The sequence below is a fragment of the Anser brachyrhynchus genome (genome assembly GCF_964034855.1).
Source record: "Anser brachyrhynchus genome assembly, chromosome: 31".
NCBI classification, from domain to species: Eukaryota; Metazoa; Chordata; class Aves; order Anseriformes; family Anatidae; genus Anser; species Anser brachyrhynchus.
In genome coordinates, this window is record NC_137724.1 from 263,542 (window position 1) to 291,404 (window position 27,863).

General features: G+C 49.9%; 3 protein-coding genes, 1 long non-coding RNA gene and 1 pseudogene across 7 annotated transcripts in view; 4 read left to right on the forward strand and 1 right to left on the reverse strand.

Annotated features, from left to right (window-relative positions):
• LOC308184367 overlaps positions 1 to 27,863 on the forward strand; it is a 295,002-nt gene that overhangs the window by 11,242 nt on the left and 255,897 nt on the right. The gene's annotated exons all lie outside the window — the stretch shown is intronic.
• On the reverse strand, positions 4,207 to 6,163 carry LOC308184377 (olfactory receptor 6E1-like). Its single transcript, XM_080571435.1, is given in 2 exon segments — positions 4,207 to 4,718; positions 4,721 to 6,163. Coding segments are annotated over 2 exon segments (1,002 nt in total). The 5' UTR covers positions 5,264 to 6,163; the 3' UTR covers positions 4,207 to 4,259.
• On the forward strand, positions 7,941 to 26,028 carry LOC308184373 (olfactory receptor 14A16-like; the record flags this gene model as incomplete). The annotated part of the gene is made up of 2 exons (XM_080571430.1): positions 7,941 to 8,020; positions 25,060 to 26,028. Exon 2 carries the CDS (start codon positions 25,078 to 25,080, stop codon positions 26,026 to 26,028), a length of 951 nt encoding a protein of 316 aa, XP_080427556.1. The 5' UTR covers positions 7,941 to 8,020; positions 25,060 to 25,077.
• LOC308184326 (olfactory receptor 14A16-like) overlaps positions 7,986 to 27,863 on the forward strand; it is a 169,329-nt pseudogene continuing 149,451 nt past the window's right edge. Inside the window, exon 1 of the transcript XR_013956159.1 lies at positions 7,986 to 8,423. The product of XR_013956159.1 is annotated as an olfactory receptor 14A16-like (transcript). The remainder of the gene's footprint in view (positions 8,424 to 27,863) is intronic.
• LOC308184375 (olfactory receptor 14C36-like) lies at positions 9,358 to 10,865 on the forward strand. Its single transcript, XM_080571432.1, has one exon. It carries the CDS (start codon positions 9,789 to 9,791, stop codon positions 10,746 to 10,748), a length of 960 nt encoding a protein of 319 aa, XP_080427558.1. The 5' UTR covers positions 9,358 to 9,788; the 3' UTR covers positions 10,749 to 10,865.

Here is a 27,863-nt window from a genome sequence, read left to right on the forward strand (position 1 = left end):
AGGATAATTCTTAATTGCAAGCAAACTAAACTAAAATATGATAAAGCTCAATAATCAATAAAGCACATTCCTTAAGTGCGTACTAGGTCCAGGTTGTATCCAATGAAGCTCACCTCCCACAAAGTATAATCATATTTTTTTTTTTTTTCCAGTCAATAGATATGAAAGGTTATATAAAATTAAATTTTAGGAGTTGCCTAAAAATATTGTTAGCCTACATAAACCAAAGGAAATCTTTGAACTCCCTGAAGCTCAAAGCAGCAACTAGATCGTAGAATCATAGAATCAAAGAATGAAAGAAACTTGAAATAATTTGGGCTGGAACAAGACTCTAAGATCATCTAGTTTCATTCCTCTGCCACGGGCAGGGACATCTCTCACTACATCAGGTTGCTCAAAGCCCCTTCCAACCCGATTTTGAACACTTCCAATGTTGGGGCACCCACAACTTCTCTGGGAAACCTGTTCTAATGTCTCACCTAATCTCTCTCTAATGTCTCTCTAACTCTCATCGTAAAAAGTTTCTTACTTACATCAAATCAGCCCTTTCTGTTCAAAAGCATGACTCCTTGTCTTGTCACTACAGGCCTTTACAAGAAATCTTTTTCTTTCCCATTTAAGTACTAAAAGGCAGCAATAAGGCCTCCCTGGTGCCTTCTCTTTCCAGGTTAAAAAACTCCAACTCTCTCAGCTTTTCTTTGCATGGGAACTATTTCAGCCCTCTGATCATTTTCATGGCCTTCCTCTGAAGCAAGTCTAACAAGTGTCTTTCTTGCACTGGGGATCCCAGAACTGGATGCAGCTCTGTTGGTGGGGTCTCACTAAGACAGAGACAAGGAAAAGAATCACCTCACTCAGCTTGCTGGGCTCTCTTTTTTTCATGAAGCCCAGGATACAGTTGGCTTTCTGGGCTGCAAGTGCACACTGCCAGCTGAAGCCAAATCTTCATCTTTTGGAGTACACCAGTACAAGATCTTCTCGGCATCAGAACCAGTGCCATAAAGAAGGCACAAAGGGTGTTAGTCATTAGAGACTCCTCTTTGAGAGTCACTGAGGCTCCCATTTGTCATCCAGACAATCTCTCCAGAGAGGTTTGCTGCCTGTCTGCGGCTCATACGCATGGCATTATGAAGAGGCTACCAAGTCTGGTGAGTACAAAAGACTATCACCCCTTTGTACTTTTTCACATAGGATCAAAGAATGCTGCAACAAGGAGACTCCAAAATATCAAAAAGAACTTTATGTCCTTTGGAAAGATGCTGAAAGGATCGGGAGCGCAAGTAGTGTCCTCCTCTGTCCTCCCAGTTGGTGACTGGGACCCAAGAAGAATGAGATGAATGGACAAAATGAATGATTGGCTGCAGAGCTGATGCCATACCCAAGGTTTTGTGTTCTGTGATCTTGAACGCACTTTTGAGTATCCGGGCATGCTCACACCGGATGGGGTGCAGCTTACCAGTTGCGGCAAGAGTGTTCTGGGCAGTAAGCTTGCTGGGCTTATCAGGAGGGCTTTAAACTAGATGCGGTGCAGGAAGGGGATGCACCTGTGAGTGAAGAAACACTTTGCTGCATACCTCACCTTCCCAGGTGACCCTATGCAAAAGGTATGATGCTATGGAACTGGATGGGCAAGGAAATGACAATGTAGATCATGGTCCATCCACACTGGGGGAGTTTCCCTAGGCAAGTTGACCTATGCCCCGCATCACAACAATCCCCACCAAGAAAAAAAGAAGTCTAAAGGGAATGGAGGGCCCAATTTGTCATCCAGACATGACCAATAATGAAGTCTGCTGTCTCCCTGGGGCACGGGTAAGAGATGTCGCTCAGAAAGTCACTTGCCTGATACACCTCTCTGTTTATTACTCTTTATTGGTTTTCCAAGTTCGCAGTGATGAGATGGCAAAGAGAAGCCCAAGAGTGATCAAAAGGGATTTTAGGGCTTTGGGTTGATCAGGTGCACAGGTACTGTTTTAATACATCCTTCCAGCAGCAGGGATCAATATTGAAAGAAACAGGCGAACCCAGATGATCAATATGTGGCTCCGAGCCTGGCACCACTGACACAGTTTCAGGTTTCTTGATCATGGGAAGGTCTACCTGACACCGAGCCTACTGACTCCTCATGGGGAGCACCTTTCCATGAGCAGGGAAAGGATTTTTGCCCAGGAGTTAGCAGGGCTGATTGACGGGTCTTTAAACTATATTTGAAAGGGGAAATGGACAAAACCAGGCACACCAGAGATAAGCTATTGTACTGCGTGCAAATTTTGAGAAACTGCATGCTGGGGAGGCCCTTCAGTCTGCACCATGAGGGGCAGAGCTGAATGAAAGACATCTCAAGTGTTTCCATACATACACACACAGCATGAGAGAGAAGCATTTCAGCTCCCTGAAATGCTTGTATACTAATGAGCATAACATGGGAAACAAACAGGAAGAACTGGAGATCTGCATGTGGTCGCAAGGCTATGATCTCGTTGCAATCACAGAGACATGGTCGGATAGCTCACATGACTGGAATGCTGTCATGGAAGGCTATGTGCTTTTTAGAAAAGACCAGCCAGGAAGGTGAGGTTGTGGAGTTGCTCTTTATGTTAGAGGGCAACTGGAATGCATGAAGCTTTGCCCAGGGGTGGATGAAGAGTGAGTTGAGAGCTTTTGGGTAAGGATTAAAGGGCAGGCTGCCATGGCTGACAGTGGTGTGGGTGTTTGCTACAGGCCTCCTGTTCAGGAAGAGGAGGTAGATGAAGCCTTCTTCAGACAGCTGGAAGCGGCCTCTCAGTCACAAGCCCTGGTTCTCATGGGGGACTTCAACCACCCCGATATCTGCTGGGAAGACCACACAGCTAGGCACAAACAGTCCAGGAGGTTCCTGCAGTGCACTGATGACAACTTTTTGACACAGGTGGTGGAGAAACCAACAAGGAGAGATGTGCTGCTGGACGTTGTAATAACGAATGAGGAAGGACTAGTTGGAGGTGTGAGGGTGGGGGCAGCCCTGGCTGCAGTGACCATAATACGGTGGAGCTCAGGATCTTGTGAGGAGGAAGCAGGGCAAAAAGTAGGCTTGTGAGCCTGGACTTCAGGAGAGCAAACTTTGGCCTCTTCAGGGATGTACTTGGAAGAATTCCATGGGTTAGCGCCCTTGAAGGAAGGGGGTTCCAAGGCAGATGGTCAGTATTCAAGCTGCCCAGGTGTGGAAACAAAGTCCTACCATTTGTCACAGACTGATCCTGACTGCACTGAAAAGGGGGAAGCTCCTGAACACCTGCAATACGTTGGTGACATTATTGTGTGGGGTGTCACAGCAGAAGTTTTTCAGAAAATGATCCAAATCCTTCTGAAAACCAGTTTTTCTATAATAAAATAAAATAAAATAAAACAAAACAAAACAAAACAAAACAAAACAAAACAAAACAAAATAAAATAAAATAAAATAAAATAAAATAAGGTCAAAGGGACTGTAGAGGAGATCTAGCTTATTATACCTTTGGAGTGGTTTTGTGTGTGTGTGCATGACTGTGTGTGTGCAAGGTGGATCCCTACAGCAGCTGGGCTCATACACTCAGCCTGCCCAGGACAAATCCTTGGCTCCCATTCTCGCCACTTGAGGGCACCTAGACATGAGCCGCCATGGCTTCAGCACCACTCCAGCTGCTGGCACAGACCACTGCAATTTTACACACGCAGAGACACAGACACACACACACACACACACACACACACACACACATAAGTCTCTAAGTCCACACACTCCTGTCTCTCTCCTGTTGCTGACACGAATGACACATAGGCCCTCTGACCCCCTGGTTCTAGTCCAGTTGCTGCACTCACCCCCATGTAAAACCACCATGTGTCCTAAAGCCCTTGGCAGAAATCCCCTTAGTCCAAATGATGACGCAGAGAGCTGCTCCCACTGACTCATCTTGATGGGTTTCCTGCCTGGATCCTGGGGTGATGGTCCAGGGCAAAGCAGTCCTGGAAGGAGCTGGGACAAGATCTTGGCTCTGCAGGAGCCTGTGACACCTGCCATTGTGCTTTGTGCTCTTCTGGGATCATGGAGATGGGCCCTGCCATCACTTGCCTGGGCCTTCATTTTGTGTGCAGATGTCCTTCTTATCAAACAGCCTAACACAATCCATCAAGAACATAAATCTCTGGAGGCATCTGCATGTAGAGGTCATATAATATGGAGGTGGTATTACATAAAATACAACAGCAGAGAACTCAAATTGCTCTTCAGAAATGCATCAAGATTAGGGGAAAAGCTGTGCTGTTGCACGGGCCATGGCTTCCTTCAGGGCCAGCATCACAGACTTGTTTCTAGGACTGTAGATGAATGGGTTTAAGAATGGGTACAGGACAGTGTTCAGCAAAGCTACAATGCTGTTGGTCTCCAAAGGAAGATGTCCTGAGGAGCATGCGTAGAGAGCAATGCAGCTTCCATAGGCAATGGCCAAGGTGGTGAGATGGGAAGAGCATGTAGCAAAAGCTTTTTTCCTGTCAGACGCTGCTGGCATACGTAGAATACAGAAGATACACGTGTAAGATGCCAGAGTTAAACACAAGGAAGACAGCATGATAAACAATAAGAAAACCAAGTCTATTTTCCAAAGGCTGGCGTCAGAGCAGGACAGATGGAATAAGGGAGGGTTGTCACAAAAACAAAAACAACAACAACAACAAAATCTGGATCTTTTTGCACCACAGAAAGTATGAAAGTGAGCTTTGAGAGCAGCACCAGGCAGTAACTCAAGAATGAGAAGCCCATGACCCAAACAGCAGCAACCAGGTGGATGCAGAGCCGATTCTTCATGATGGCAGCATAGCGCAAAGGCTGGCAGATGGCAATGTAACGGTCAAAGGACATGACAACAAGCAGAGCAAACTCTGCAGCACCCAGGGCAAAATAGAAAGAGGACTGGGCAAAGCAGCCACCGACTGAGATTGTTCTCCTGCCAGAGCTCAGAATCACCAACAGTTTGGTGCTTGTGGAGGACGTAAACCAGATTTCCAGGAATGCCAGATTGCCAATGAAAAAGTACATGGGGGTTTGCAGGCGGTTATCCACATACACCAGGAAAATGATGGCTGCGTTCCCCATCACCGTTGTCAGGTACATGAGTAGAAAGACCAATAAGAGATATAGCTGTAGCCTTTGGTCAAGCCCCGAAAAGCCCACAAGAATGAATTCAGAAATGACAGTTCCATTGCCTGCTCCCATGCACAATTTCCATTCATCCTGCTGAGGCATGAACATGACAAAAACAAGTAGAATAATTTCATGGTCTGGACAGACGGCTATCTCCTTCCTTCTCTCTTTCCTTGCTTGCAGGCTTCCTATAAAACAGAGAGAGAGAAAGATTCCTTTGGACCTTCCTCACACCCTGACTTTTCTGTTTTACATATCAGGAAGGGTCCTCAGAGAATTTCTTGTCTTCTTTCCAACTTTGTCCATCAGCCACAAACGATTCTTTCTCCAGAACAACAGGGCTAACAAGGGGCCGTTAGCGATTGCACCCCATCCCTGGGAAAGTCCACATTCACTCAGAATAATTGCAAGCATCCATCATACCAACGTTTCAAAAGGAAATCTCACCTCCTGCACAAATACTTTCTATTACATAGATGTTAAACCATTGAGTCAAATATGTACGTTGAAAGTTATTCTGTCTCCTCTTCAGTACTTCTCTTTTTGGACTAGCAACAGCTGGGGAATCCAAAGTTGATTTCAAAATAGGAAAATATCAAGTATTGCTTTTGTAATGCCTTTCTTTCTTCCGTATCACCTTCCCTTGTATCTTTAGGAAAGAGGGTAAATGGGGCCCAAGTGTAGCTTGCCTTCTTTAGTACTCTAAATTAAGGCCAAAATTCATTATGGTCCCACCAGGTCTTTGGAATCTGTCACACAGTCACATCTGACCTCATTCTACACTGAAATGAAGTTGTTTCCAAACAGTTGCTCTTTCCTCTTACTATCAAACATCCTCACCTAAATGCCTTACTGCTCCGAGAGGTGGAAAAGTCTTGTCATCTTCAAAAGCTTAAGGACAGTCCTTGTTGTACAAATAAGAAGCGCCTAGAAAAACCAAAGTGCTAAGTACTACCATGTAGGTTTATATTTCAGCTGTCTAAAAGTCATGTCCTTCAGGTTGAGCAATTTAACTTACTCCCGTACTGTCAATGCAGAGAGAGAAAAGAGCATCTGGAAGTGATTCCTCACCTTTCTTTCACATGGCATTCCATATCTAAATGGATCTGGGAGAAATAGTCTTGAGAGGTTAGATACATCCAGCTTTTTTTTCTTTGTTATTAAGCAATGACTACAGTTGCTTAGCAGTTTCCTGAGACCATACCTGTTTATGACCCAGAAAAATTTGGCACCTCAATTGTCAATCAAATGTCAATCTGGCATCTCCAATGTCACCAGGAGTCTGCATCTGAACATCTCCCTCCTGACCTTTGTCTCCATTCAATGTGCTGGAAGATGACATAAGCAGCTGACTTCCTGCTGCCTGGTTTGTGCCTACCTGAACCAAGGCAAGAGGAATCCATCGATGACCATGATGAGGGAATAGTGTCCACCCTCAGCAAGTATGCTGATGATACAAAGCTGGGAGGAGTGGCCAACACGCCAGAAGGCTGTGCTGCCATTCAGTGAGACCTGGACAGGCTGGAGAGATGGGCAGGAAGTAACCAAATGAGGTTTAACAAGAGCAAGTGTAGAGTCCTGCACCTGGGAAGGAACAACTGCACGTATCAGTACAGGCTGGGGGACAACCTGCTGGAGAGGAGCTCTGCGGAGAAGGACCTGGGGGTCCTGGTGGACAACAGGTTGGCCTTGAGCCAGCAGTGTGCCCTCGTGGCCAATAAGGCCAATGGGATCCTGGCATGCATGAAAAGAAGCGTGGCCAGCAGGTCAAGGGAGGTGATCCTCCCCCTCTACTCTGCCCTGGTCAGGCCTCACCTGGAGTACTGTGTCCAGTTCTGGGCTCCCCAGTACAAGATGGGAACTTCTGGAAAGAGTACAGCGGAGAGCAACAAAGATTATACAGGGCCTGGAGCATCTTCCCTATGAGGAAAGACTGAGAGAGCTGGGTCTGTTCAGCCTTGAGAGGAGAAGACTGAGAGGGGATCTTATCAATATTTACAAATATCTCAAGTGTGGGAGACAGAGGGATTTGGCCAACCTTTTTTCAGTGGTTTGTGGGATAGGACAAGGAGCAATGGTCAAAAAACTGATCACAGGAAGTTCTGCACCAACATGCAAAAGAACTTCTTCGTGGTGAGGATGATGGAGCACTGGAACAGAATGCCCAGGGAGGTTGTTGAGTCTCCTTCTTTGGAGATATTCAAGGCCCGTCTGCACACCTACCTGGATAACCTGCTTTAGGGAACCTGCTTTGGCAGGGGGGTTGGACCTGATGATCTCTTGAGGTCCCATCCAACCCCTACAATTCTGTGATTCTGTGATTCTGTAATCCCAACTCCTGAGGATTTGTGTGGGGCATGGAGGGAGCTGAGCCCCTTTCTAGCCTCTGGACTGCAAAAAAAGAAAGAGATGCCTTGGTTGACTCAGCTGAAACCCTTCCCTCAGCAGGGCAAAGCAAGATCCCTCCCTGTCTTGCATGGGTGTCCTGCCTAAAAACAGGAAAACGGTGCTGGAAAAATTTCCTTCCCCAGTGGGGGGAAGGAAAACTAGTGATTACTTCAGCCTGTTTCAAAGTTGATTCCCCTGGAGGCCCAGGGACTTGTCAAGAGCTCCCCCTGCTGCTGAGCTGGGCCAGGCTCCTGGGCCCAACGGATAAGCAAGCGGGCAATCCTGGCAAGCGGGCAGCGCTGCAGAGAGACAGCTCTGCCCACGAGCAGCTCCTCTGCACAGCGCAGCAGGGCTGGGGGCACTGCCTGCAGGGGACAAGGGCGGCTGAGAGAAGGGAGGGAGATGTTAAAGGCAGTGTGGAGGGGGGATGCTGAGAGCTCACTGCAGGAGAAATCTTCACAGCCCTGAACAGGGTAAGTGTCTGTGTGAGGGCAAGGCAGATGCGGTATCCTAGAGGGTTCTTCTACAGCTGCCACTTCCCATGGCTGATAGGATATGTCACAGTGTCTGTCCTGGCTTCTCTAGTGCAGAGGACAGGGATGGTTCCCTGGATCAATGATTACCTGCCAAAGCTGTCAGAGGGACAGGACATGAGGGTTCTTTCTCACAGGACCGGCTGCAGGCTGTGCAGCCGGGGTGCAGGCAGGGGTGGCCAGGGCTGTGGTGCAGAGCAGGGTCCCTGCTGTGCCCCAGGGGCTGTGTGCCGGGGCAGGGCCTCTGCCGCCTGCCAGGCTCAGCACTCAGCCTGCCAGAGGAGCTTCCCAGGGAGCTGTGGGGAGAAGCTGTGGGTGGAAGGAGCCCCCCTGGCAGGGCAGGGCAGGTTCCTGCTGGTGCCCAGAGGCTGTTGCCTGGGGTAGGCTGGTCACAGCTCCACAGCACCCCCAGGACATCTCTGGGGTAGGTTCTTGAAAGGGAAGACCAAGGAATGGGCTACCTGAAGGGAAGGCACTCTCTGGAGTCTCTGCTTTCACTTTCCTTGCCCTGACGGGCAAGCATGGAGATTAACAGAGTTGTCAGGTTTGTAGAAGGAACTGAAGTTCCTAGACCATTACACTGGAAAAGATCTGTAGGTCTGTGAGTCACCTCATAACTCTGCAGTGCCCTCCTGCCGTTCAGAGGCTGTTGGTTGCTTCAGGCTGCTCACAGCACACCCAGGGCATTTCAGAGGGGAATCTTCAAGACAAAGGTCAGAGGAAGGGATTCTTCAAGGGAAGGTATCTGTGTTTTGAGTTTTATCCTCTTGCTTTGATGGGTGGCAGTAGGAGATGGGAATTTCTTTCTCCATTCTGATGAAGGCACTGAGACCACAGATCCTGTTAGCTCCTGTTTGGTCATAGCTGCTCCTTAGCTGCTGAACATACGGAGATGCCCCTGAAAAGTGCCCTGGGACAGGAGGTGTCTGCAGGGCAAAACTAAGCACACAGCAGGTGGTGACAGGGTCTGTGAGCAATGGCAGGGAGGAGATGTGGGGACAGGGAAGCAGTTCCCAGCAGGGACAGCTCCAGGCAGCAGAGACCTGGGCAGGGAGGGAGAAGGAGCTGATGCCCGAAACACCAAGGAAGGGGGGATTCAGGCACTCCCTGCCAGACCTGCAGTGCAGGCACCTTCTCTGCAGCAGCCCCCTGCTCTCCTCTGCCACCCAGCACAGCCTCTGCCCTCAGGGGCTTTAGGGCATGAGCCACCTCCTCCTCATCTGGACCTCTAGAAGAGGAGAGGAAGCTGTGTCCTGAAGGTGACAAAATGATGAGGCTAAGAGTACCTGCCCTGCAGTGTCACTTCCATAGGTGGCATGCAAGCTTAGTAAGGTGAGGGCTTCACTGCATGCCCATCTGCCTTTCTCTCTGTCAGCTGGTTGGAGCATTGTGGCATTCTTTCTTTCCACCTGTCTGCGGTTCTCCTACTCTCTTTGTCTGGGGTGGAAGTGGGTGTAAGCTTCTGTTCTGACATGGACTGCTGGTGCCCTGCCCTGAGGGTGTCTTCATGGGAACAAGGTGCCCTAGCTCCATTATAACTGCCAGGCACACAGTTATCCAGCTGGGAGGGTTAGAGAATGAACTGACTCATTCCTCATTCAGCTCAGGGAACAGTGAGTTCTGTGAGAGTAGTGCGTTTTGCTCAGAGAAATCTGCCTAACTTGTCACTGTCTTTTCCTCCATGGACAGCCAAGCATGCCCTGAGGCAGCAAATGTCCAACAGGAGCTTCCCCAATGAGTTCCTCCTCCTGTCATTCGCAGACACACGCGAGCTGCAGCTCCTGCACTTCGGGCTCTTCCTGGGCATCTACTTGGCTGCCCTCTTGGGCAACGGCCTCATCCTCACAGCCGTAGCCTGCGACCACCGCCTCCACACCCCCATGTACTTCTTCCTCCTCAACCTCGCCCTCCTCGACCTGGGCTCCATCTCTACCACTGTCCCCAAAGCCATGGCCAATTCCCTGTGGGGCACCAGGACCATTTCCTATGCAGGTTGTGCTACTCAGGTTTTTCTGTTTGTTGCCTTTATCACAGCAGAGTTTTATCTTCTCACCTTCATGGCCTATGACCGCTATATTGCCATCTGCAGACCTCTGCACTATGGGACAATAATGGCCAGCAGAACTTGTGTCATCATGGCAGCAGCTGCCTGGGGCGCTGGTGTTCTCAGTACTGTTCTGCACACTGCCAATACCTTTTCCCTCCCCCTCTGCCAAGGCAATGCCCTGGACCAGTTCTTCTGTGAAATTCCCCAGATCCTCAAGCTCTCCTGCTCAGATGCCTACCTCAGAGAAGTCCAGTTCATCATCTTTTGCTTTTGTTCAGGTACAGCATGTATTGTTTTCATTGTGCTGTCCTATGTGCAGATCTTCAGGGCTGTGCTGAGGATTCCCTCAGAGCAGGGCCGGCACAAATCCTTTTCCACATGCCTCCCTCATTTGGCCGTGGTCTCCCTGTTCAGCAGCACCATCATGTTTGCCTACCTGATGCCCTCCTCTATCTCTTCCTCATTTCTGAACCTTTTGCTGGAAGTTCTATACTCAGTGGTACCTCCTATACTGAACCCCCTCATCTACAGCATGAGGAACAAGGAACTCAAGGATGCACTTAGGAAACTGATGGTATCAATGTTTTCCAGTATTCATAAAGTTCCCTGCCCTGTCTACAAATGATCCCCAGCGCATCCCATTCCAACCTTGGGTTTTCTTTGCTTTTGCTATTAATGTTAATATTTTCTTAGTGTCATTTTGACTGCTTGTGTTTCTTGCATCTACACATGAATATTTGGACTCCACCCTCTGCTACACATGAACGAACCTGCTCTGTCTCATATTTGGGCTGTATGAATGTGTTCCTAACAGTGAGAGAATGCAGATCTCTGTAATGAAATGGAATGGCCCCAGTGCAATTCCTGAATCCTGCAATTTCCTTCCCAAACCAGTACCAAGAATAGGCCTAAAGAATTGCTCCCCAAAAGGGTCTGTTCCTGCTTTGGTTCAGGAAGGCATGGCTCATTGTTGCATTGTGACCTGTCAGAGGCCAAGGGCTAGATTTAAGACTTACCCATGGGTGTCTGCTGACAGTGGAGGCAGAGAATGGTCACTGCATTACATAGCCAGGGCTGTTCCCACATGTGACCCGTAGATGATGTCCTTCAGGAGGGGAATCTGGAGCTGCCTGCAGAGCCCAGGGTACCTCCAGGGACAGCGGAGTCTGGCAAGGGCATTGACTGCTGCCCCTCTGAAAGTGAGAGATCTCCCACTGTGGGCTCAGCCACAGGGAAAGAACTAAAGCCAGGTATTCACAGGGAACCGTTGACTCTGCAATCTCAGAGAAGCACCTAGGAGGCAGAGCGAAGGGAAGCTTGGGAGTGATTTATTTTGCCCTTCATGAAGTACCTCTGCCTGGTCCAACCCAGTGATCCGGACCTGGCTGAGTCTATTTCTCACCCTGACCAGCACGGCCATGCAGATTCACCCCACAGCACCACAGCCGATTTGCTCTGCACAGCAGCACCACCAGCTTGGGGGCCGCTTGTGAGAAGCATGGGAATGGCCATTCCCCACTGCCCAAGGGGAGCTGATCTTTGAAATTTGACCAGCTCCATCCTCCTGCTGGCATCAGTGTCTATACTGGAGCAACAGCCACCAAGACAGTGGATCGGCCTGGGTCATGGGCCCAGAGATTTTCAAAACCCAGCTGGAGACTGACTAACTTACCTACCGGTAAAGCTATCATTGCTCAGAGAAGATGATGGTAGTGAACATCTCCAGAGGTCCCTTCTGGCTTAGGGAAGAAGGCGATGAACTGCACAGTCAGAGTGCATGACAATGTTGTGTTTTGAGGCCTTACTGGTGTTTCTACAGAATCACAGAATCTTCTAGGTTGGAAGAGACCTCCAAGATCACCTAGTCCAACCTCTGTCCTAACACTAACAAGTCCTCCACTAAACCATATGTTGTGGTTTAACCCAGCTGGCAGCTAAACACCACACAGCCGTTCGCTCACCCTCCCCCCTCCCTCTCTGGGATGGGGGAGAGAAACGGGAAAGTGAAGCCGGTGAGTTGAGATAAAGACAGTTTATTAAGACAGGAATATAATAATAACAATAATAATAATAGTGATAATGATAATAGTATTAATAATAATAATGTGTGAGAAACAAGTGATGCACAATGCAATTGCTCACCACCCGCTGACCGATGCCCAGCCTATCCCCAAGCAGCCGGCCCCCCACCCCGGCCAGCCACCCCTATATATTGTTTAGCATGACGTCAGATGGTATGGAATACCCCTTTGGCCAGTTTGGGTCAGCTGTCCTGGGTCTGTCCCCTCCCAGCTCCTGCTGCACCCCCAGCCTGCTCGCTGGCAGGACAGAGCGAGAAGCCAAAAAGTCCTTGGCCTGGTGTAAACACTGCTCTGCAACAATTAAAACATCAGCATGTTATCAGCGCTCTTCTCATCCTAATCCAAAACATAGCACCCTACCAGCTACTATGAGGAAAAATTAACTCTGTCCTAACTGGAACCAGGACACCATATCACTAAGTTCAACATCTAAACGTCTCTTAAAGACCTCCAGGGATGGCGACTCAACCACCTCCCTGGGCAGTCCATTCCAATGCCTAACAACATTTTCAGTAAAGAAGTTCTTCCTAACATCCAACCTAAACCTCCCCTGGCGCAACTTTAGCCCATTCCCCCTCGTCCTGTCACCAGGCACGTGGGAGAATAGACCAACCCCCACCTCTCTACAGCCTCCTTTAAGGTACCTGTAGAGAGCGATGAGGTCTCCCCTGAGCCTCCTCTTCTCCAGGCTAAACAACCCCAGCTCTCTCAGCCGCTCCTCACAAGACTTGTTCTCCAGAACCCTCACTATCTTCGTTGCTCTTCTCTGGACTCTCTCGAGCACCTCCATGTGCTTCTTGTAGCGAGGGGCCCAAAACTGAACACAGTACTCGAGGTGAGGCCTCACCAGAGCCGAGTTCAGGGTGACAATCACTTTCCTAGACCTGCTGGCCACCCTGTTTCTGATACAAGCCAGGATTCTGTTGGCCTTCTTGGCCACCTGAGCACACTGCTGGCTCATATTCAGCTGATTGTCAACCAATACTCCCAGGTTCTTCTCTGCCAGGCAGCTTTCCAACCACTCATCTCCCAGCCTGTAGCGCTGCTTGGGGTTGTTACGCCCCAGGTGCAGGACCCAGAACTTGGCCTTGTTGAACTTCATACAGTTGACCTCAGCCCATCGGTCCAGCCTATCCACATCCTCCTGCAGAGCTTTCCTACCCCCGAGCAGATCAACACACGCACCTAACTTGGTGTCGTCTGCAGACTTACTGAGGGTGCACTCAATCCCCTCATCCAGATCATCAATAAAGATATTAAAGAGGACTGGCCCTAGTACTGAGCACTGGGGGACTCCACTAGTGACTGGCCTCCAACTGGATTTGACTCCACTCACCACAACTCTTTGGGCCCGGCTATCCAGCCAGCTTTTAACCCAACGAAGCGTACGCCAGTCCAAGCCACGAGCAGCCAGTTTCTTGAGGAGAATGTTGTGGGAAACAGTACCAAAAGCCTTACTGAAGTCAAGGTAGATCACATCCACAACCTTTCCCTCATCCACTAAGCATGTCACTTGGTCATAGAAGGAAATCAGGTTCGTCAAGCAGGACCTGCCTTTCATAAACCCATGCTGACTGGGCCTGATCGCCTGGTTGCCCTGCAAGTGCTGCGTGATGACACTCAAGATAATCTGCTCCATGAGTTTCCCTGGCACTGACGTCAAACTAACAGGCCTATAGTTCTCCGGGTCTACCCTCTGGCCCTTCTTGTAGATGGGCTTCACGTTTGCTAGCCGCCAGTCAACTGGGACCTCCCATGATAGCCAGGACTGCTGATAAATGATGGAAAGCGGCTTGGCCAGCTCCTCCGCCACTTCTCTCAGTACCCTCAAGTGGATCCCATCTGGCCCCATCGACTTGCATACATCTAAGTGCTGTAGCAGGTCGCCAACCATTTCCTTGTGGATAGTGAGGGCCACATCCTGCTCCCCATCCCCTTCCACCAGCTCAGGGTACTGAGTATCCAGAGAAAAACTGGTTTTGCCACTAAAGACTGAGGCAAAGAAGGCATTAAGCACCTCAGCCTTTTCCTCATGTCTTGTCACTAAGTTTCCCCCCACATCCAGTAAAGGATGGAGATTCTCCTTAGTCCTCCTTTTTGTGTTGATGTATTTGTAACAACATTTTTTGTTATCTTTAGCAGCAGTAGCCAGATTGAGCTGCAGATGAGCTTTGGCCTTTCTAATTTTGTCCCTGCACAGCCTCGCAACATCCTTATGGTCCTCCTGAGTGGCCCGCCCTTTTTTCCAAAGGTTATAAACCCTCTTTTTTCTCCTTAGCTCGAGGTGCTCCTTGAGCTCCTCCCTGCTTGTCGAGGTTACCCTGTGAGTGGGGTAATTCTCAAAATGAGGCTCTGCCCTATGGGAACCTGGAGTACAAATGGTGCAGGGATACTACAGAAAAGTTCTCAGAAACATTTCTAGGCATTCTAGAGTGAACAAATTACAAATTAGTTGGAGTTGGAAAGAGTCTCTCCCCATCTTTCTTTTAAGCCCCCTTTAAGTATTGGAAGGCCTGACGAAAGTTTCCTTCAGAGTCTTCTCTTCTCTAAGCTAAACAAGTCCAGCTGTCTCAGCCTGTCTACATGGGAGAAGTGTTCCAGCCCTCTGATCATTTCTGTGGCTCTCCTCCTGACCCACTCTATAAGTACAATGTCCTAAGTCTAATGTGTCTACTGCGTTGCAGCCACAAAGCTGGATGATCTACTCCAGGTGGATGGGGTCTCCTGAGAACAGAATAGAGGAGGGAGAATCACTCTCTCAACCTGCTGGTTATGCTGCTTTTGATGCAGCCCAGGATACGGTTGGCTTTCTAGGATATAAGTGCACACTGATGGCTCATGTCAAGCTTTTCATTCACCAGTACCCTCAACTCCTTCTCCACAGGGCTGCTCTCAATCCACTAATTGCCCACTCAGTACTAATATTTGGGATTGCCCTGAGCCAGATGCAGGACCTTGCACTTTGCCTTGTTGAACTTCATGAGGTTTGCATGGGCCTACCTCTCAAGCCTGTCAAGGTCCCTCTAGATGGCATCACTTCCCTCCAGTGAGTCGACAGCACCACACAGTTTGGTGTCAACAGACTTGCTGAGGATACACTCAATCCCATTGTCCATTTAACCAACAAAGATGTTAAATAATACCAGTCCCAATACCCTGAGGAACACCATTTATCAGTACTCTCCACTTGGAAACTGAGCCACTGACCACAACACTTTGAGTGTGACCATCCCTTCAATTTCTTATCCACCAAGCAGTCTATCCATCAAATCCCTGTCTCTCCAATTTAAAGACAATGATGTCATGTGAGACAATGTCAAATGTTTTGCACAAGTCCTATGTAGTAGTTGAAATCATGTCTAACATTGTTTCATTCAGGCTGTTTCTCAGTGGATAGTACCCTCAAAGTGAAGTGACCTTGAGACACTATCTGTCCCACAGGACTTGATGACACCCCTAGGGAATAGCTTATGGCACTTGGGCTCATTTCACCACACCAATACTATGTGCAGTCTCATGTGAACACAGCAAACAGGGTCTTTGGATGCAGTCATTTGGCATTCTCTGCAGAAGAAGAAACCACTTGTTTCAGCTGGGCGAGAGCCCAGTGCTGGGAACAGTGGTTGCAAGTGGCTGCTCTGTGGCTATTGCTCTGTGGCAGCATCTCCAAGGGTGTCCAGAGAACAAAGGAAGAGAACAGACCCTCTCAATCTCATTAATATACATATATATATTTGTATATGTATATGTATATAAATATATGTTTAAATTTATATATATATAAAGTGCCTGTCACCATACTGATAGAATCATAGAATCATAGAATCGTAGAATGGCCTGGGTTGAAAAGGACCTTAAAGATCATCTAGTTTCAACACCTCCTCTGGGCAGGGTTGCTAATCACTAGAGCAGGCTGCCCAGAGCCACATCCAGCCTGGCCTTGAATGCCTTCAGGGATGGGGCATCTACAACCTCTCTGGGCAACCTGTTCCAGTGCCTCACCACCCTCTGAGTGAAAAACTTTCTCCTAATATCTAACCTAAATCTCCCCTGTCTTATTTTAAAACCATTCCTGTGGCCCCTTTGATTCACAGGGCACACGGTTGACTGTTTCAGCTTGCGCCAGACCAAAAGATCAACATGCTTTTGCATGGAGCTGCTCTCCATGGCCAGCAGCCCCCAGGGCCTTCCTCCTCCTCAGGACCACGCTGGGCCCAGAAGAGGTAGGTGGGGCTGCAGCAGGGCCATGGCACCCCTGTGTTGGCACCAGCCAGCAAGGCCCAGTCCCAATGGCCCAGGGCAGGGTGAAGGGGGCAGGCTGATGTGCCCCCTGCCAGCCTGCCAGATGTGGCCCTGGGGAAAGTGCTGGCTTGGGTCCAGCCCCAAGGACATCAGAGATCAAGTTTTTGAAGATCCCAGGGAAGGGGCAGGAGGGGGCCAAGGGAGGAGGACTGGAGCCTGGAGCAGCCTGCTGGAGGTTCTCTGCTACAGCTGCAGCTCCCAGCAGGGATTCCACCAGGACTGGAAGCCTACTTCAGTCTCTGGGGAATGAACACAAGCTCTTGGTGAGCTGAGAAGAGCCACAGCCACCACCAGGAAAGAGTATGCATTCCCCACAGGTTCTGGAGTGATCCAGAGGGTGTTGGTGCAATGGGAACAGTGGAAAGCTGCCAAGAAGATGAGTCTGATGCCATCTTGGTCACTGGGTTCCAGGGGGCAGTCTGCAAAGGGGCTGACCTGGTTTTTCTCACGCTGTCTTTTCCAAGCACCTGTAGCTCAACTGGGTCCACAGCATGAGGCTTCAAGAAAGTCTGATGCTCTGAGGTCCCTGGAGGGGAGAGTTGTACTGAAACGGAGCAGCCTTCCATGCACAAAAGTCACAAGCTGCCCCCTCCTATGGGAGCACAGGCCATCACCATTGCTGGGGAAGCTGGCTCTGCAAAGGACCGCGGCAGGAAAGGCTGTTTCCTGATGTCTCAGGTCCAGCCACTAACCCATTGGAAGTGGACACACTGAGCAGGAGAGGATCACAAGGCCTTCTGAAGGCAAGTCTTTGGGTGACATCCTCTGCTTAGACAAACCCCCAGAGCATGGAGGAAAAACGGAAAAGGAGCGCCCCAGGCTTGTGCCCAACAGGGTGTCTAGCTCCTAGGCGGGTGTCACGGAATTCAATTTTACACAACTTGAATGCAGCAGACATTTAGGACTTATTTTATACCTTTAGAGTAAATAATAAGGTTAGACCGTAGGATTTTTAACTGCACTGAATGAGCATTTAATCATCAGCCAATGTAACAGAATGATTTCAATAGAAATTGCTACAATAGAAATAGTGACTTAGTTAAAGATTTGAGAATGGCAAGGTTCACCAAAGATTTACAACCCACTTTGATTCTGAATATTCATTTGGTTAAAAAAAGAAAGAAAGAAAGAAACATACTGGGAAAGTTTTTGAAAGACAGTTTCAAAGTGTCAAAGAAGATTAAGTACATAAATGCTGAGACCCAAGGTAAAAAGAGAGGGGGAGAAATAAGTAAAGCTGTGTTATCTGGATTCACAACTTCTCTGTTAGTAAAGTCCCACAGCCTATGGGATGTATTTGTTAAGTGGCCACATGGGAAGCTGTGGTTTTTGGACCTCCTGGCTTGAGCTTGCTGCATTCACATTCCCAGCAAGGGGAAAAGTTCCAGTTCAAGCATCACACGGTTGCCCATGCTGCCTGGAGAGCCAGGACAGTTGAGTCACACAATAGCCAGTGTCCGAGGGAAGCTGGAGGTAGGGTGAATTGAAAGGGTTTGGACTTGAGTGGAGGCTCCAACCCTGAGCTGGCAGGACAGCACTGGCTGAAGTGTGACACAAGCTCCCTGACAGGCCTGTGAGTCCAGAACTGGTTGGCAGAGTTTCTCACACAGCTCAGTAAGGAGGGCAGGCTGCTGGGGAGAGGGGAGCATGCTTCAGCTTCCCAAATCCCAGGACAGTGCCCAAAGCTTCCTTCTCTTGCCCTCGGGCATCCCATTTCTTGAGATGTAAACTTTGTGGGGTTTCTGTCAAGAATCCTTCAATCCTCCTCCACGTGTCCTTCTGATTTCCCTAGGAGTATCAGTACCTACAGAATGAAAGCATGAATCTGCCTACATTTAAACATCTGCAATGAAGCAGACTACCCCTGTGGTAGCCGCGCTGAGCAATGTCAATTAAAGGAGTGGTTGCAATGTGAGACATGAAGCCCCACCTCCAAGTACATATCTACCAGGTTCAGATGAGGGGTGCTCTTGCAGAGGTCGCCCTTCATCTCTTCAGGTGGCACCGGACTCTGCTGATTTCCCTCTGCAGCAACTGGCAGGGGATGGATCCCCTTCTCAGGAGAGACTCCTTGCTCTAAAGCCACAGGCCTGGGGTAAGGTCATCAGGTTCTTACTGGCACTTGTCTCAGCATCTGTTGTAATTTATTGTGTGCTTTCCTGTCACTACCTTCTCTGTGATCAGATAAACCCACCAAAATGTCACAAAAACTTGTCAGAAAGGCCATGGTGTAGAAAAGAATTCTCACCAGGAGCTCTGGCAGGAACCAGGAAGATTGCAATGAGCACCAGGAAGAGATGGGAAGCTAAAAGCTTCTTGTGCAGAGTGGGCCTGAGAGGCTGTGATTGCAGTGTGTAGGGCTGGGAGAGAGGGTCAGGGGACAGCAGTGAGAAACGAGGTGATGAGTGACGGCCTGGGAAGTCCTTACAAGCATATGTGAGCTCTGGCATGGAAAGCAGTTGGTGTCTGTGGGTGGAGGGTAATGTTTGTCCTGGGAATGTAGCAGGAAGGAAGGCCCCGGCAGCATGAGTCAGGAATGACAGAGATGTTTCCATCTTGAGTGTGTGCTTCAGCCTAGGAGATGAGGAATGCCCACTGCTGTGGCTGGCTGTGCTCAGTCATGCCCCATGAGCCGACCTTGCTCTCTTCCCCTCCATTAGCACCCCACACTTGGATGGACCCCAGGAAATGTCCATGAGCCTGGAGAATGCATGAACTTCCTGAAGTCCTGACCGGTTACTGCAGGGGAAGAGGGCAGGGTTTGTGAGCCTCAGGGGTGTGCAGGAAGGAGAGGAGAGCGTTTGTGTAGCAGTAAGTGTGTTAAAAGCAGGAAGAAGAGCTGAGATACTGGGGAGAGCAGGGGTTCATGTTGAAGTGAAATAGGTGGAGGTGTGATGTTGAGACAGCAGCAGAAGGAGGATGTGCATTTCAGTGCTGAGATGTGCAGTGACCCCAAGGACAGGCACCTTGTCTGGTCATTCTTCTCATTCTTCAGTCATGGTTCTCAGTGTGGTCCACCAACGGCCTCAGAAACTTGGAGGTTTGCTCCTACCTTTTACTTCTTCAGAGGCTTGTTTGGTTTTTCAGTAGCTGCAGTTCAGGAACTTGGCACCAGAGGGGTTCTTCAACGTGCAAAACTCCCTAAAACGTGCCAGGTCTCCATGCATGATTCCCCTTATCTTCAATTCTCATGTGGTTAGAGAGATTTCAGGCACGTAGTCAAAGGGAGACGATTTCAATAAGAACGAACAATAAGAAGGGATTTCTTGTTTTCCCAATTTTATTTTGTTTTCTGCTCACAGAATTAAGTGGTATCAACAATCTCCAATTCTTGTTGACATGGGCATCTCTGAGTGGAGTCTGAATACATATGGATGTCCAGACCCCTGAAGTCAAACACTCTGTGGGCAGTCTTCATCCCTGTCCCCCATCTCTCCCATTTCTCTCCTCACCTACCTACACTTTCAGCTTCCAGGTAGAACTCAGAGTTTTCTCCACTGGATTCTGTAGCTGGACAGTTCAGCACCATTTGCCCCAGTTCACACCTACTTCACATGGAGAACAAGAAGGCTATTTCTTAACTGCCAGCTCACTCTGGTATCCTTGTTGGGGCTGGATAGTGCAAATTTTCTTCCTAGAAGATGGTATGGTGCTGTTTTTTTGGAGTTAGGATTAGAATAATGTTGATAACACACTGATGTTTTAGTTGTTGCGAATCGGTGCTTCCACTGAGTCAAGGACATTTCAGCTTCTTCTGCTGCTCTTTCCAGTGAGGAGGCTGTGGCTGGAGGCTGGGCAGCTGGAGGGGAGGACGTTCTGCTAAGGTGTGATCTTTGCCAAGGATGACTTTCCTCCTGCCTTATTTTAAAGGTTACACTACATACTCCAAACCTGGATGATTCATATTTCTGTGGATGTTTGTCAGTGCTGCCTTGAGATACCACAGCTGTGAGATGCAACTGTCTTGGGCAGAAAGTGTTTTGTGCACAGAGGGATCATCACTTCTACTGCTCATACTGCCCAGTGTGTCATTGGTCTACTTTGCTGATGGATTGTGTTTTGTCCAATGTAAGCTAAGGACCACCTGGGATTTTCCTGGTAGAGTTAGAATCCAGCTGCAACAGTTTTAGTCATCATCTGGATGCAGGAGTGGAATGCATCCTCAGCAAGTTTGCAGATGACACTGAACTGGGAGGTGCTGCTGACTTCCTGAAGGGATGAGAGGCCTTGCAGATTGGTCGAGATAGATTGGAGCGTTGGGTGATCGGCAATGGCATGAAGTTCAACCAAAGACAATGCCAGGTTCTGCACCTAGGATGAAGTAATGATGAACACAGGTCCAGCACAGTCTGGGAGACGGGTGGCTAGAGAACAGCTCAGAGGAAAGGGATCTGGAGGCACTGGATCACAGCAGGCTCATTATCAGCCAGCAGGGCGCACTGGTAACCTAGAAGGCAAACCACATCTTGGGATGCATTAAACACAGCACAGCCAAATGGTCAAAAGAGGTGAGTCTTCTTCTATATTTAGCATTGGTGTGGCCTCCCCTTGTTTATTGTATACAGTTCTGGCTCCACAACAGAAAAAGGATGTGGACTTGAAAGCACTAGTGTCCTCAGGGAGTCCACCCCACCTTCATGACCTTTCAAAGATAGTGAAGCTTATTGCTCTCTCAGAATGCTTGGATGCAGCCCCTCTGGCAATGAGCTTTTCTGCCTTCCAAGTCTGCTGACTATGAGTTCCCCTAAAACAGCCCACTGAAAAGGCCCAAATATGCCCCTCTGAAGTCTACCATCTGCTGTCTTCTATCTCTTTCCTTACTCCTTTTGATACCTACAAACCCAGCCTTTCAGGATGATGACTGCCAAGGCTGACACAGATCTTCATCTTGCTTCCCTTTGAGGGTAATGTCCTCTGGGAAACGACCTGCACAAAGCAATGCCACATGTCATGACACCACAGAGAGTTCTTCTATTCAGAGTTCTCAAAATTTTCCTAAAATATACATTAAGGTCTTGATACACTTGTCCACATGGAGGTGGCCATTTCCTACAGGATTCTCTGGAGGAGGTCAAGACCCAATAGGGAAATGTGAGTCAGGATGTGTGGGAGGCCTTCTGCAGCATGAGCTGGTTGGCAGGCAGAGTACCTGAGGGATTGTGCAGGGCATCCCCTGCACCCACTGCTCCTGGGGGGGCTGGGAAGAGGCCTCCTGAGCACAACAGCTCCTTGTAGCCCTGTGGATGCTGGCTGTGAGGTCACTTCTGTCCCAGCCCCTGGCTGGCCAACAGCAGGGAGGCAGAGCCTCTGAGGTCATAAAGGCCATCGGAAAGCTGCCCCCAACACGGTGACACATTAGGGGAGGCCAGAGGATAGCTGGGAGAATAAAGGTGGGAGATCTGGGGGAGAGCAGAAGGGCTTGTCTGACAGAAAGGAAAGGTTCTGAAGAGGTAGGAGGGCTTCAGGTAAGGCTGCTGCTGGTGCAACACTCACCGGGAAAACACTGACATCAGGTCCTGGTAATATTTCTAACTAGTAAATGTAAGCCCTAGTCCTAAACCTAAAAGCTATCTCTCACCCTGCAAGGAATCCACTACTCTTACCCCTAACCTCAAACCTCACATGACATGGGTTACCCAAGTCCCAAACCCATAAGGCATTACCATACACTCTTAGCTCAGTTCTCACCCTACTCCACAGCCCTTCATACCTAGCATTGAATTGCGAGCCTTATTGTGATTCCTCAACAGAGCCCTGAATAAAATCCCAACGAAAAATATAGCCCATACACTAAACACTGACTACGTACCCAAAGCAGAAAAGAAAAGCCTCCCCCTAAGACTCTGCCCAATCTCTAATCCCAGAAGGCAAGATCTAATCCCTATGCCCTGAAACAAACACATAATACTCAAATCCCACATTCCTGCACTCTTGTCACCTAACTGAAGCAGTTTGGCCCCCTGAAGCTGGGTGGGGTTTTGGATGTCCTGGAGCAGTCACTTGGTCTTGGAGGAGGCAGGTGGGGTGACATGGATCTGGTCAGGTCATAGGGCTCAAGGAGGAGACGGGTGGGGATGCTCTGCTGAGGTCAGCTGTGCCTCAGGATCTCAGGAGGCAGCAGGAGGCCCATGGCTGTGCAGGTGGGTGTCAGGGCACTTGTGTGTGAGGACCTGACAGGCCACCTTCAGGCACATGGCTGGTGTGCACGTGTGGCATTTTAGCTGTGCAGAAAGAACTGACAAGCCATAGACATGCAGGTGCTGTGAATATTGATTATGATGACACTCTTGCTCTAGTACCTAACAGATCTTGGACATAGCTGTCTCCTGCCCACCAGAGAAGCTGAAAGGCCATCAGCATATGCAAGGCTTTGGAGGATGAAAATGACTTTTCTTTTATGTGGTCAGTTGCTGGACCCCAAGGAGGGTGCCAGGTGGTATGTTCTTATGAGGTTGATTGTGCCTCGGTAACTCCGATTCCGGTAGGAAGCCTCGGTCTGTGGCTGGAACTTTGAGGTCACTTCTGCCTCTGGAGCTGAATGGCCGGTAGAAGGATCATGGCTGGGCAAGGGACTGGGAGGCCCCATCTTTCTGGAGTAGTTTAGGCTCACATCCACCAGTGTCTCTGACAGATCCGCAGGAGTCACCTGGCTGGCATGGTGCTTGTGTGATGCCCTCTGCCCAAGTACCTGATAGGCCCACAGAGAGGTGGGCTTGGCTCCCCAGAGAGAGGGGAAAGAGAGATCTCTGGTGTCCTTGCATGGGTGTCCTACGTGAAATGAGGACACGGAAGGTGATTCTTGGACCTCATACTTTTTCTGATATGAGGAACGACAGTGCCGGAAATGAGTTTCCTTCGTGAGTAGAGGGAGGGAGCATCAGTGATTGCTTCAGCCTGTTTCAAAGTTGATTCCCCTGGAGGCCCAGGGGAAGATCTCCCTGTGCTACTGAGCTGGGCTGGGCTCCTGGGCCCAAGGGGAGCTCCTGGCAAGCGGGCAGCGCTGCAGAGAGACAGCTCTGCCCAGGAGCAGCTCCTCTGCACAGCGCAGCAGGGCTGGGGGCACTGCCTGCAGGGGACAAGGGCGGCTGAGAGAAGGGAGGGAGATGTTAAAGGCAGTGTGGAGGAGGGCTGCTGAGAGCTCACTGCAGGAGAAATCTTCCCAGCCCTAAACAGGGTAAGTCTCTGGCTGCAGGGCAACACAGCTCTTGTTCCTGGTGCCATCTGCAGAGTTGCTGGCAAATCCCACAGCCTATGGCATTTTTCAGGAGGACTCCCAGAGTTTCTTTGGATAAGAGGAGAATGATAAGTGCCAGAGCAGGGATTACCTGCCAAAGCTCTCAGAGGGACAGGACATGAGGGTTCCTCCTCGCGGGGATGGCTGCAGGCTGCGCAGGTGGGGTGCAGGCAGGGGTGCCCAGGGCTGTGGTGCAGAGCAGGGTCCCTGCTGTGCCCCCAGGGGCTGTGTGCCGGGGCAGGGCCTCTGCCGCCTGCCAGGCTCAGCACTCAGCCTGCCTGGGGAGCTGCCCACGGCACTGCGGGGAGAAGCTGCGGGTGGAAGGAGCCCCCCCCAGCAGGGCAGGGCAGAGCAGGGCAGGGTCCTGCTGCTGCCCAGAGGCTACTGCCTGGGACAGGCTGCTCAGAGCTTCACAGCACACCAAAGACAAGTCAGCAGGAAATATTCAAGAGGAAGGTGAGAGGAAAAGATTCTTGAAGAGAATTATTCTGTGCTTTGAGTTTTCTCATGCAAATGTTCCTGAAAAGTGCCCCGGGACAGGAGGTTTCTGCAGGGAAAAGCTGAGCACACAGCAGGTGGGACAGGGTCTGTGAGCAACGGCAGGGAGGAGATGTGGGGACAGGGAAGCAGCTGCCAACCTGGACAGCACCAGGCAGCAGAGACCTGGGCAGGGAGGCAGAGGAGCTGCTGCCTGAAACGCCAAGGGAGGGGGGGTTCAGGCACTCCCTGCCAGGCCTGCAGTGCAGGCACCTTCTCTGCAGCAACCCCCTGCTCTCCTCTGCCACCCAGCACAGCCTCTGCCCTCAGGGGCTTTAGGGCATGAGCCACCTCCTCCTCATCTGGACCTCCAGAAGAGGAGAGGAGCCTGTGTCCTGCAAGTTGACAGAAAGATGAGGCTAAGAGTACCTGCCCTGCAGTCTCACTTCCATAGGTGGCATGTAAGCTCGGTAAGGTAAAGGCTTCCATGTGTGCCCATCTGCCTTTCCCTCTCTCAGCTGGTTGGAGCATTGTGGTTTTCTTTCTTATTTCTCCGCCTGTGTGTGATTGTCATACTTTCTTTGTCTGGGGTGGAAGTGGGTGTAAGCTTCTGTTCTGACATGGACTGCTGGTGCCCTGCCCTGAGGGTGTCTTCATGGGAACAAGGTGCCCAAGCTCCATTTGAAAAAGTCAGACATACTGCCATTTGGTTGGAACAGTTGGAGAATGAGCTCATTCCTCCTTCATCTCAGGGAACAGTGAGTTCTGTGAGAGAAGTAGTGTGTTTTGCTCAGAGATGTCTGCCTAACTTGTCACTGTCTTTTCCTCCATGGACAGCCAAGCATACCCAGAGGCAGCAAATGTCCAACAGCAGCTTCCCTACCGAGTTCCTCCTCCTGTCATTCGCAGAAACGCGCGAGCTGCAGCTCCTGCACTTCGGGCTCTTCCTGGGCATCTACTTGGCTGCCCTCCTGGGCAACGGCCTCATCCTTACAGCCGTAGCCTGCGACCACCGCCTCCACACCCCCATGTACTTCTTCCTCCTCAATCTTGCCCTCCTAGACGTGGGCACTATTACCACCACTGTTCCCAAAACCATGGCCAATTCCCTCTGGGACACCAGGGCCATCTCCTACTTGGGATGTACTGCTCAGTTTTTTTTCTTTTTCTTTTTCATCTCAACAGAGTTTTATCTTCTCACCATCATGGCTTATGACCGCTACGTTGCCATCTGCAAACCCCTGCACTATGTGACAATCATGGCCAGCAGAACTTGTGTCAACATGGCAGCAGCTGTCTGGGGCAGTACTTTTCTCTATGCTGTGCTGCACACTGCCAATACCTTTTCCCTCCCCCTCTGCCAAGGCAATGCCCTGGACCAGTTCTTCTGTGAAATTCCCCAGATCCTCAAGCTCTCCTGCTCTGATGCCTACCTCAGAGAGGTCGGTCTTCTTGTAGTTAGTGTCTGTTTAGCACTTGGGTGTTTTGTCTTCCTTGTGCTGTCCTATGTGCAGATCTTCAGCGTTGTGCTGAGGATGCCTTCTGAGCAGGGCCGGCACAAAGCCTTTTCCACATGCCTCCCTCACCTGGCTGTGGTCTCCCTGTTCATCAGCACTGGCACATTTTCTTATATGAAGCCCCCCTCCATGTCCTCCTCCTCCCTGAATCTTTTGCTGGCAGTTCTGTACTCGGTGGTGCCTCCAGCAGTGAACCCCCTCATCTACAGCATGAGGAACCAGGAGCTCAAGGATTCACTGGGGAAACTGGTGACTGGAATTTTTTCAGAAAGAACAAACTGCTGGTCTTCCTAATGTATCTCAGAACAGACACATTTTTTTGAAGTGTTATTATTATTTCTTTGATTTGCTTGTCATAGTTTTTTCCACAGGAAAAAAAAATAAAAATCATTGTACTTCTTCCTTATTTGTATGTAACTGTCTTGTGTGACTCCAGTATTTTTATGGGCAAGGCTTTCTATGTATTTAAATAAAAAAGGATCCTGCAGTGACTTGATTGCCTGAGATACTTTCTCAGAGACCTGTGGTGGAGCTGCAGGGGCACTTGGCTGTGTGCGGAGGTGGAGGGGAGAAGAGTCCTGGCACAGCAGCACTGCCAGGGAGCCCCAGGGCTTGGTCTTTCCTGAGCTGCTCTCCCTTTCACCTCCCATGCTCTCCTTCAGAGCTCTTGTGTTGCTGTGAGGACTGATTGCTCTTGTCACTTGCTCACCGTGCTGCTGTGGGGCAGTCCTGTGCCCACAGGCGGGGACAGGCCAGGGGCAGTTCTCTAACACAACTGGCTCTGTACCAGCATCTCCAGCATAAAAGGGGATGTGCTGAGGGCAGTGCCTGAAGGCTCGGCTCTTCTCCCGAAGCTGCTCTCATGGATATTGCAAAGGAATAGACTCAAAGGAGGCGCCTTGCTTTTCTTGTTTCTTTGTGGGCTCAGGCAAATGAGACCAGAGTCCCAGGATCAACTTTTAGGTGGGGGGAGTTGATTCTAGTGTTGCCTGTTGGTGCCCAGCACCCATAAAGATGGTGACTTCACTGGCCTGTATCCACAGCATGTTTCAGGGCTGATAGCAGGCAAGCGTCTTCCTAGAGGGAAGCAGCAGCTGTCAGGAGAGACCCGGGGATGGTCTCTGGACAGTGTGTGCTAGGGAGTCAGCAGGGCGTGGAGCCCACAGAGCCTGAGCGTGTCCAAGGTGATGAAGTGACACAGAGATAAAGTGCTAAAGCTGTGTGGGAACAGGGAAAGCAGAGCTCTGCAACTCCAGGGAACACAGCAGGCACAGGGAAAGCAATCTGTTTGAATTAGTTGTTATACCTCTGGTGAAATTTTGTAGACTGAATACAGTGAGCCACCCGAAAACATCTATCAATATTGGAAATTGGTGTGACTCAGTGATCCTTGTGGGTCCCTTCCAGCTTGGGCTATTCCATGAGTCTCTGACTCTGAAGAAGGCCGGCTATCTGTGCGCACCCTCCATGGCCAAAGAACCACTTGTGTGGGAGCCATTCAGTGGCAGTGCCCCCAACGAGCTGGCTCTGCCTTTCCAGACTGACCAGCATGGCCCTGCAGAGTGCCCCACAGCCCTGTGCACCAAAGCCCCCTCACTGGGCTGGGAAGAGGCCTCCTGAGCACAACAGCTCCTTGTAGCCCTGTGGATGCTGGCTGTGAGGTCACTTCTGTCCCAGCACCTGGCTGGCCAACAGCAGGGAGGCAGAGCCTCTGAGGTCATAAAGGCCATCGGAAAGCTGCCCCCAACACGGTGACACATTAGGGGAGGCCAGAGGATAGCTGGGAGAATAAAGGTGGGAGATTTGGGGGAGAGCAGAGGGGCTTGTCTGACAGAAAGGAAAGGTTCTGAAGAGGTAGGAGGGGTTCAGGTAAGACTGCTGCTGGTGCAACACTCACTGGGAAAACACTGACGTCAGGTCCTGGTAATATTTCTAACTAGTAAATGTAAGCCCTAGTCCTAAACCTAAAAGCTATCTCTCACCCTGCAAGGAATCCACTACTCTTACCCCTAACCTCAAACCTCACATGACATGGGTTACCCAAGTCCCAAACCCATAAGGCATTACCATACACTCTTAGCTCAGTTCTCACCCTAGGTTAGGCTCACATCCACCAGTGTCTCTGACAG